Genomic DNA, 11,510 nt, shown 5'->3' on the forward strand with positions numbered 1-11,510 from the left:
ACATCCCATTAGAAATGGTCGAAATTCAGACAGAAGAATTTTAAACATTATCTTTAGAGAAGTTATATATGTTTCTGTGTCTTAAAGACATTACTAGACAACACACACTTTGCCACTCCACAGCTCAAGGATACCACCACCTACAGAGCTATATTACAGGCATATCTCAGAGACATTACGGGTTCAGTTCTAGACCACTGCAATACAGTGAGTATCACAGTAAAACGAGTTGTAATCTTTGCTGGCAGAGGGTCTTGCCTTCAACTCGCAAAATAAAAAAAAAAAAAGCAGCATCTGTGAAGTGCAATAAAGCAAAGCCCAATAAAACAAGGTATGCCTGTATATTGACAAATCAGGTTTCTATGTAGTATATAATTTTGACTATTAGAACCATAATTTCATTCTACTAATCTAGTAAAATACAGAACTGTGTCACTATTCACTTATTAATGTAATCAGGTAACTACCAAATTTCTACCCAACACAAACTTAAAACAAAGGAAAACGATCTATTCCAAAGGTATTAAATTCATATATCATATATTTGAAACTTTCTTTCAAGCTCACCTGCAAAAAGGGGTCACTGATACCAGAAACATCATGTTCTGGTGAATATCCGGACATGATGAGGTTCTTTAGAATACGAACTAATTGGGGCACAAGCTGTAGGGAAGAAAGATGCATCAAAAAACAGTGAACATTAAAGAATTTCTTATGAATAAACAGGTAATTTGGCTTAGAAAAAGAGTATAGGGTCTGAGTCCAAGCAAATTCTACTGATACAATATACTAATATATTGTTGATGTTCAATAAATATAACTTAGGAGTATTTTTGCCAAGAACTCAAGAAGTATGTATTTTACCTGAATAAAAACAAACTAGACTTTTTTACTCCAGAATTATATATGCAAAGAAACTACAAACAACAGTACGTCAGAATGCCTATGGGAACAAGTAAAACAAACGCCTATGGAGCGTACTGCATTTCTACTTCTATAGAACTTGACATACCTAGGTGGCACAAACATGTTCAGGTTTTATCCATTTAAACAACTGGATATAGTGCTCATTTCAGCAGCACATATACAAACATTTGATATAAAATAGTCTCATACCCAAAATATTCGTGATCTTATTAAAATTATAGTTTTAAAATATACTATCTCAAAGAGAGAAAATTTTTCTTTTAAGATAGGCTAGTTTGTCCTTTTCCAACAAGCAACAGGGAATACAAAAGTCTCCAACACTGACCAAGTGGAAAAGACATATGAAAAATTGTTTCTTTCACCCTAAGAAGATATCAAAGGCCATGAATAATTTCCTTTCCCTACTCTTAACTCATATGACACAATTTTCAGTAAAATTTAATTTCAGCACTTTATAATTACACAGACTGATTTGTTGCTTGTTTTCTTATCTTACTAATGAAACTATAAATTCCTTATGGTCAGAATTCCCTTGTTGTCCTTCCTTTACTTTGTCCATTATTTATAACACATAGTAGAGGCAATTTTATTGCCAAGCTGAACTTACAGATGTTTTAATTATTATTATTCATTCCACTCTGTTGATCACTAAATGTTAAAACCCTACTCCAAAATGTTTGCCACAACAGGAACTTTTCCAGCCTCCAACTAAAAACTGAATTTAGCTACATAAACAACTCTAAACACCTGAAATTAAGACATGTCCACAGTGAACTAAATCACCTCTCCTTTTGAGGCAATCAGAACAGCCCCAACTTTGCTGCAACTGTTAGCTGTTTCTCACTGTATTGGGAGTTGGCCCCATCCCTATTCTACTCCCCAACTCTAAAAGGGGATCAAGATGGAAACAAAAGCCAAGCTAGGCCCAAGCTATGCACTCAAAACATTCACAACGCTAAGGCCACTTCTAAATACAAGAGAACATAATCTGTGAAAATTTCAGTAAGTCTGGCCATAACGTTTCAGAATTACGTGAAACATTTCAGAATTCCATGATTTGTAAGCCACCTAGACAAAAAACTAATTTGGACAATTCCATGATTAAAACAAATGTAAGCCACAGACACCTGTAAGTTCTACACAGAATCCGCATTAAATATGTCAACTGTGAGCAGATTTATATCAGAGGTAAGAGTAATATAATTTTATACACTGCTTTAAAATTAATGTAATAAAACTGAGATCATCTAATTATCAAACTCTGCACAAAGAGTCTTGCCTTGCATACTTTCCAGTGGTCTACTCTTTTGTACTACACATATCCCTAGTTATTTTTTTAATCTAGTTTATGTCTTGGAGAAGTCTTTTTTCCTTCGGCTACTAAATTCAGAAACTGTTTTATTTACTGCCAAAAGACCAGCACACCACATTAAGATCACCCAAGGACAAAAAGCACAAATGTCTAAGTGTTCAGCATACTAATTCTTGGAGCCCAGCTTTATTGTTCAGACAAAAATGCAAGTTACTAAACTGATGACAAGACAAACAAAGATGACAAAGGGAAAGGCTGCAGCCATGAAAATCAGTTGATGCCCACCCGCTCTACCTCAAAATCCTTTTTATATTCCAAAACTTCTAGGCAAGATTTAGCGCAGGTAAAGGGAAAATAAAAGCTCTAAGTCTGAAATGAAAGCTCAGAAGTACACACGGAGCTTTTTAAAGTATGAGGTTACCCATGTATGGCTCTAAAATATCTACTTCAAAATGAAGCAGTGTTTTGTGTCGAGGCTCCAAACTGATCTAGAATTGCCATCACCAAAGCCACTGGGAAACTGCTCAGAGTTTCTCAAGTGAAGATAAAGGAAAGGCAGAGAAGGAGGCTTACAATTCAGGAAAGGCTGCAACTGAAATCCAAGGCTGATTTTGGAGTCAGGAGTTTAAGTGACAAGACAAAAACTGGACTAGGGAGTTAGCCAAAAATGCTAGAACAAGTAACTCATAGTATTAAGCACAGCTTCAGCATTAGTGTATTTTTAAAAGCCACATCTGTGGATGGATACACAAAAGCTACTAAGGACCTAATGCCAGCATGCACCATCTAAAAGAGGGTTAATTCTTACCTTTTCATTCTAACATACAGCAGGATTCCCAACAGACAACAGGAACAAAACATACAAAGCAAGCATTAGGGACAGATACGGGTCTCATACTATTTTACAATAATTTAATCAAGACATGAACATCTATGGAGGGGTGGGGGGAGCCAAAAAAAGAACTGCTATTATGAGCCTCATTAGATCTCAAGTACAAAATAAGCTCCATTTAAGGAGTAGTCGGCACCCTATGAAAAAATTAGATGTATGTAACTACCCAAAGAACAGTCTTTCTCTGCATCCTCCTTACTACTCTGCCTTCTAAAAGTAGAAAAAATAAAACTTTCCACTTTAGAAAGCTGTAAGAAAGGGAGGGAAGGAAGGAATAAACAAAGCTACGGACTTCCATCAGCGGAGTCAACAGCCTAAAAATGAACAGTGGGGGATCCTGCATTAGGTAAAAGTAATATCAAATTTCAGTCTGCAGTTTTCACCTTTAAAAAAAAAAATGAAATTACCTGCCTAAAAAAACACACAAACACATTCCTGTTTGTAATTTGACCTCGAGTTACATTTCCTGACTTCAATGTGAAAACAGCAGATAAAGCACATGAGAGACTGGTGTGTCTGCCAACAATGAGAAGACTTTTATTATGAAAGGGAAAACACTGTACTATTGCCAGTTCTTATAAGCCTAAGTCTGGCTTCCAGCCCTGCCACACACCAGGCTACTTAAGTCCTTTATTCAGTTCCATAACTTCCTTTCAAAAGAAAATTTATAAGTGAGAAAATTATGTACTTTTCAGGCAAATCATTTTCAATCAAGAAAGGCTTAGGCAGACAGAATGGCACCTACCTTTCTGAAATGTGCAAGCATGTCTGGGCTTCGCTCACACATTTCTGTAAGAAGGACTACAGATGTGTGAAGGACACCTGAAAGAAAAGAGCAAATGAACACTAAAAATGAGGCTGTATTTTTCAACTTCATAGAACAGTACTCTAAGTTCTGAAGGTCAGTTCCAAAAGGGTAGTTGCTACTTTTGGTTTTTAATCTTCCAAAAAATCTAAGCACTGAGGTGAATACAAAGGGGGTATTTAATAGATGCCTGCTGATTTAATACTGGTCAAGTCAGTCCAATCAGAATATTTTAAACAATTACGTGACCAATTTCATTGCTTAAAATGACAACCAATATGTGTGTCTCTCCATCTGAGAATATGAATAAAGACATGATCATAGTCCATATAAGCTAGGCATCATCTGCTCCACACTTAACAAGCTCTTAGCTGAGTTCTGATAGATAATTCGTGATGCAAAAACCTTGATAAGAAGTTAAATTTCCAGATAAAATGTATCAGAACTTCAAGGTATGGTAATTGCGGAAGACAAAGTGAATCTGCTTGTTCCAGAGTGAGTGAAAAGAATCTCACAATAGTTTTCACTAAATAAGTGCCCACAACATTCATTTGTTCAACAAGTATATTTTGAGCCACTAGGCACAGGATTGGGTTCATCAAATTAACTACACCTTACCATTTTTTCTCTTAGCATTTAAGACAAATTTTCTTTACTCAGAACTTGTTTCACTGACTTCAAAATAAGAATATGTTTGGGAAAGAATAGCCACATTCTATTTAATTCCTCTCAAGTTGTATATGAACATCTCTAAGTACCCATTATAAATTTCTGTTATTAGTAACCTAAAAGGATAATCATAAACCTTACATTCCTACCACAAGGCAATAAAGAAATAATTTTTTCTTCTATTATAAAATAGCCAGGAAACTAAAGGGTTTTATATATGAAAATCAAGGCTAGGATGATTTGTACATTACACTGAATATTAATAACAATACAGTACTTTTAGTATAGTAAAAGAGGAGCAGAAATGAAAAAACAAGTTTGCTATAAAGGAATCAATCTCTAATTATAAAACTAGGATATGAACAGAAGGGCAATTCAACTGATCCATCTTTCCTGGAAAAGCGCCTAAGCACAGCAGAAAGGCACCTCCACGGCACTGAGACAGAAGGCCAACCCTGCCAGAAGCTTTTCTCCTTCCCCTCTCCTCCCTCAGTACTTCACCAGTGCATCCAAATCACATTACCATGGTTCTTTTCATTCAGTAAGTTTTTTGTTGCTGGTAAAAACATCTCCATAAGTTCAGGAACCTTCCTGATGACATGCACAGCACACAGTGCTGCCTAAAAAATAAAAAGGACAAAAGATTGATTTCAATTAAGTCACAGCAATCCATCTTATAAACAACAACAACAACAAAACCCTTATCAGCTAATTTACCTACTATTAGAAAAATAAAGAAGTTAGAGATCAGATTTATGATTAACTGGTTAGGGCTTTCCAATTTATATTACTGCATTAATGAGAACTTCTGGCTCACCTGTCCCTTTGTTCATATATTGCTAAGTAAGTCGATAAAAACTTTCTAGACTCTTACCATGGTTAACATGAATTTATCAAACAAGTTAAACATAACTTATGTAGAATGGCAATGTTAAAAATAACGACTTCCATCTGTGATAATCATTCCTTTGAGTAAGATGACCAAATATGGGTTTTATAAAAACATCATGCAATTTAAAGATGTATCCTGCAGATACTTTAAATTTGCTTGTTACTTTTAATAATACTGATACCTTCCTTCCCCAATTCACTCTCTGCTCACATCAAGAAAATCATTTGAAAGATACTTAGCTAGTCTCTACTGAAGAAAAGATGGTCTTAGCTTGCTCACTGGAAAGAAAGGTACATTCAAAGACTGATTTTGGTTACCCCCCAACATAACCATATTTGTTGGAGTTGACTAGACTACCATAAAAGTTTAGATACATTAACAAGAAAAGATTTCAGCTAATTCTTCCTATGTTGTATCTAGGGGAAAGATTCTGTTCTCTAATTTGTAGGAATGTTCTACTTAAGGAAATAACATACCTTTTGAACAAGAGCAGCCCACACATTCTTTAAGAGAAAGGACTGGCTTTGTTTTGCAGCCATCATTAACAGTGTATGATCCGCGAAACAGCTTGGCCCTTTCAATGCCTGTCTCACACCGTTAATATACAGGCATAGTGAATGCCAACCAGGCAATAGTATGTGTCCACTTTTTGGAGTTATAATTTTTATATTCTTATAATTATTACGTTGTAAATATTTATTCATTTGTTCATTTTAATACTGTTTAGAGTCAGGTAATTTAGGAAGTAATTAAGTATGCCATCTCGGATAACCAATAGCATTTGTTTGTTTATAAATCATTTCCTTGAAAAAGAGGAATTAAAAGAATTAAAGTGTTCGCAGTCACTTATCAATTGGAGAATTAATTAGCAAGAAAAAAATCACCTCCAAAATAAGTATAAAAACTAAATTTTGACTTCTAAACACTTGATCCATATATAGTCATTTAACAGGCATTTACTGCACAGAGAAAAATACGCTATATATTATCATCGGATAATATATAAAAAATAAATCATTTGCCTTCTCATCTCCAGAATACTCCCCAATCCAAACATTTAGTTTCATTAAAAGTTACCTTTTTCCTTAAGTACGAGTTGGAGGTTTTCAGGAGTTTCTCTACCTCTCCTGCAAGATCTCTGCACATCTCTGAGGAGCCCATGCAGCCGAGGGTACAAAGTGCCAGCCCCTGTACGTACTGCGTGCTATGATTAAGATCACTGCAAAGGAAAGGAACCAGGTGGAAATGAACACACTCTGCCTGGTGCTGCCTGTGAAAACTCCTCACAGCCTAACTAGGTAGCTCTGAATGATGCATGATTTCTCCAATAAGGAAAATAATTAATAGGATTATTTGTTGCAAAAAAAATGTTTATTCCAAATGTATTACAAATTACCAATACAGTATACCGACTGACAGTTCCTCCAACAGGCTTACAACTCAATGTGTCCAAATACCAAAGCAACATAAATTAGACAACGTTATCTATTGGATGTTATAAGGCAACCCATTTTGGAAAACTCAGCAAACCGTTGAAATAAAAACTGGCAATGATACAAATGTGAAGCACAACTGTATCTTTGAAAGGTTTTTATGTTCTACTAGTAACAACAAAAAATTGTAAGATATACATTAAATCAAAACCTTAAAAAAAAAAAATCAGAAAACACAATCTCTACTGCTAGAGCATTTAAGGTGATTTAGACATCACAACAGAAAGAAACCTTTGATCTTATGGTATAGTATAAACCTCGATGTTACATCAATTTTTACGATTTTAAATGTTTATTCAAAAGAAGAAAAAATGTAACTAAAAAAATTAGCTAATTAAACCACCTTTAACAAACTAAGGTAGATATTTACAGTGGCCCAGTATATGGTGATACACACAAAATCCTATTTCTATCAGGCATTGATTATTGCACAAAATTATTTTCAAACCAACCAGGGAGTATACTTTCAGAAAAGTATTAAATATTAAAAGTTTGAACCATAAACTCATCTATATTATAATCAACTCTCACTATTCAGAAGATTAATTATTATGAGTTATGCTACTTCTACCAGCTTTAAGAGCATTTTCGTATCCTTCAGTCCTACAGTTCTCAAAGTGTGGTTAACAAGTCTCTCAAAGTCCCCAAGGCTGTTTCAGGGAGTCTATGAGATCCAAGTTATTTTCACAATGCTAACTCATTATTTGTCAACTGTCTTGACAATTGTACTGATGGTACAAAAGCAGTGGTGGGAAAAACTACTGGCACATTAACGCAAATCAGGGCAGTGGCACCAAACTGTACTAATAATCATTGTATTCACTGCCACACACTCAGTGGGAGGAAAAAAGGAAGGAAGGAAGGAAAGATGGAAAGGAAAGAAGGAAGGAAGGAAGGAAGGAAGGAAGGAAGGAAGGTCAGTCACTTAAGACTGCACATGACAAAGCAGTAAAAATAACTAATTTTATTAACTCTTGACTCCCGAGTGCACGTTTTAATATTCTGTGTGACAAAATGGGAAGTATGCATAAAGTACTCCTGCTGCACACTGAAGCAGCAATCTCAGAGAAAAGCACTTGAGTACTTAACTTCATTTGCAAGCTAAACTATGAACTAGCTGCTTTTAAAATGGACATAATTCTTATTTGAAAAATAACTGACAGGCAACTATAATTATTAAGATCTGGGTATTTGGCAGACATTTTCTGGAAAAAAGCCAAATAAGCCTATCACTTCAAGAGCAATAACTGATAATATTTGTTGCCAATGAGAAAATCCAAGGTTGAAGTAAAACTTAGAATTTTGGAAAACTTGTATTGCCACCATGAACTTGACAGTCTACCAGTACTTTAACTCGGTGAACCACTTTTTTCCTCCAATGCCTTAGGCATGATGAGTGCCTAGAAAGATGCTTTAATATAACAAAGTACGAAACTTCACTGATATGGTTTCAGATTTCACATTGTAACCAACCCTTAAGAAACTACCACTTGTGGAGTTTTTGTATAGTATCAAAGAATATCCATATTATTTGAAAGGTATTAAAATTGTCTTCCTTTTTCCTCTACATTATCTTGAATCATCTTCATATATTTCAATTAAAACACAACACAAGAAATTGAATAAAGAAGCAAATAGGAGTATCTAGCTGTCTTTCATGAGGCCAGATATTAGGGATTTACAAAAGTGTAAAATAATGTCATTCCTATTGTTTTTATTTTGAAAAAGTTTATTTTTCATTAAAAAATGTTATTTATGTTAACATGAAGAGGATTCATAATTGGTAATTTTAAATGAACTAACAAATTGCTTTCGTCTTCCCTGAAGAACAAAGAAAAGGAAAAGAAGGTAAAGTGTAAATTAGCCAGGTTTGCTGCTTTCCACCAATTTGAATATTTAAGTTAAAAAATTACTGGTAACTGAATCTCAAGTACTGACTATGGCTTTACTATTTAGACTCCTAGTTCCCAGGAATATTTAGTTGACTTTTCATTCATTTTTTTTTCAACAATTAAGACTATTTGCATAATGCAACCTCTTAAAATATCAAGTCCAATTTTTAAAGATTTAATTCCAAGATCTTGGAATGTCTTAAAAGTTTTTCTAGGCCAATGAACAATGTGGTAAACATTCATTAATAAACTTAAAAACTGCTGGGACACTATGATATCCTATAATACAAACAAAAAGCAAAAAACTCACAAAAGAAGGCAACAAAGATACCCCATTCATTAACAGATTTATTTAAAAACAAAACAAAAAAACCCCCAAATGATCCAAAGTCCTTTAACTCAGCCTAGTCTGAAGTGCCAGATCAATTTTCAGCTATTATTAGTAGCTCTTTCCTAAATTCACTTAGGGCTTGGTAGGTCCCATTAAAATTAAACAATGATTTCTTCTTTGCCTATGCACCTCATTCTTCCGTTTCTATCAAGCTAGAAACCTATACTTGAGTTTGGTATTAACTCTCTAATATAAACTTGCGCTAGACAGAACTGCCAAATTATCAGCATGTGATTGAAGGCTTAAGTAATAAAAGCAACAGAGCATGCAAGAACAAAAATTAAAGAAATTCTCAGAGGCCTGTCCAGAGTAAATGTATAGAAGAGTCATGCTGTGGATGGGGTAGAGGCCTGATCGCTGCACTGTACACCTGAAGCTGATGTTGTATAATATTGTATGTCAACTATAATCAAATATATATATAGTCACGGGACATGGAGTATAGTGTGGGAGTGGAGTCAAGGGAATTGTAATAGATATGTATGATATGGGGGGGGAGTGGGGTGGCGGATTGGGGGAGGGGGGTTGTCACTTTGAGGGGTAAAAAGTATAACTATTGCACTGTGTTGTACAGCTGAAACTAATTTTAAAAAATATTTCACAATAAAAAAAAAGTGTCATGCTGAATGGAAACTCATTGACACCAAGGATTTCTGTCCCATTTTTTTTCATTCTCCATCCCCAAAGCTTACAGCAGCTCCTGGCATGCAACAGGTGTACAATAAATATTTGCTGAATAAATTTAGTATTTTCACTATTAATATCTATTTCAAGGCCTAAAACCAAGATTCTCCCAAAATTAAGTTCACAGACTCAATGTATCTACATGACACACTCAATATTTACAACCAAATCATAATTCTTGTTTTGGAATGTTCCATTATCCATTGGGAAACTTCGAAGTAGAACATTATTTACACAGGAAAGTGTAAGAGTTTAATGTCTACAAATGTGATCACCTATATTCCCCTTCTGTCAAATACAGAAATACTGCAAATGAAATAGAAATCTAAAAAAGATTAAACAGACAAACCAAAACCAAATTAAAACAAATCAAAAAGTACCTTTAACCAATAAGGCAATCAGAACTTCCATGACTTTCTAACAGAAATTTGTTATAAGAGAGACGCTGGGAATAACTGCTAATTCCCTGCTTGATCGGGTCCTCTAATTTCTCCATAATGACAAGCATTCCTTGGTTTCTAAGTTAATCAAACATGACTGGACTAGTAAAATCAGTAAAGCACCCATTAGAGAAAAAAAAGACTTAACACAAAAATTCACAGGGCTAAATATGATTACATGCAACTGAAATCTTGGATTAGACCACTGACAAGATTTCTCTTTTTGCCTTTAAATGGTATTTACTCAGAATATACACTGGTAATTCTTTATTTAATGTAACATTTCAATATAAATTGTACTCAAAGTCCTGGAAATAGAAGATAAGAAAGTTCAGATTTACCAATGCTTTTTCTATTCTATGAAGGCCCAAATACTTATTTCATTGTTAAATTGTGTTCCTTTGCAAGATGTATAGCAATACTTTCATTTAATTAAATTATCCCCTACAGGCATTTTTTATCCTTTGCTTAGTCTCTCCACATACAAGCTACAGAAGCTAAAGCAATTCAAATATATTCTAGACAGTAATATAAAATTAGTAAATAGAAGATTTGCTGATGTCAAGATTTACTGATGTCATGTTATAAGAAAGACCTAAAATCACAAAGTAGTTATTAGAAAAAGGGGAGGTTAAGACTTACTTCTTGATACAGTTGGTCATGAGAAGATGAACATCTTGTCTTTCGTCTAACAACAGCATTGCCCCTAAATAGCCAATGCGTTTGTCTGTGAATTTTTGCGAGGCAATAAGCTTGAGGCACTCCAACTGCAAATTAAAAAAAAAGAAGAAATTAAATTCCTGCCACAGTCAGGAAAGCCATGTTTTTAATCCGAGTCAATGAATAACTAAAGTAAATAGATATAACCTGTATCATCAAACTACCTAAATAAAAGGCAAAGATTGGGCTGGCCAAGTGGCACGTTGGTTAAGAGCTGGCTTGGGACGCCAGAGGGCCACGGTTCGGATCCCACATGTGGGCCAGTGACACTGCCCTCTACAGCTAAGATGCTGAACAACAGCTCAACCTGGAACTGGGCTGCCGTGTCGCCGGCTACCGTGTAGGCTGCAGCCGCTGCTGCAGTGGGTTGCCATGGGCTACCGTGTGTAGCCA

General features: G+C 34.9%; 1 protein-coding gene across 2 annotated transcripts in view; it reads right to left on the reverse strand.

Annotated features, from left to right (window-relative positions):
• AP1G1 (adaptor related protein complex 1 subunit gamma 1) overlaps nucleotides 1-11,510 on the reverse strand; it is a 78,700-nt gene that overhangs the window by 25,983 nt on the left and 41,207 nt on the right. The window contains exons 3-8 of one of the 2 annotated variants that reach the window (XM_019654275.1): nucleotides 11,040-11,164; nucleotides 6,575-6,716; nucleotides 5,129-5,225; nucleotides 3,877-3,953; nucleotides 3,048-3,056; nucleotides 568-663 (exon numbers count right to left, since the gene is read on the reverse strand). In XM_019654275.1, coding sequence (XP_019509820.1) covers nucleotides 568-663; nucleotides 3,048-3,056; nucleotides 3,877-3,953; nucleotides 5,129-5,225; nucleotides 6,575-6,716; nucleotides 11,040-11,164 — 546 coding nt within the window. The remainder of the gene's footprint in view (nucleotides 1-567; nucleotides 664-3,047; nucleotides 3,057-3,876; nucleotides 3,954-5,128; nucleotides 5,226-6,574; nucleotides 6,717-11,039; nucleotides 11,165-11,510) is intronic. The other variant, XM_019654284.1, reaches the window with a different exon arrangement.

The sequence above is a fragment of the Hipposideros armiger genome, unplaced genomic scaffold, assembly GCF_001890085.2.
Source record: "Hipposideros armiger isolate ML-2016 unplaced genomic scaffold, ASM189008v1 scaffold_9, whole genome shotgun sequence".
NCBI lineage: Eukaryota > Metazoa > Chordata > Mammalia > Chiroptera > Hipposideridae > Hipposideros > Hipposideros armiger.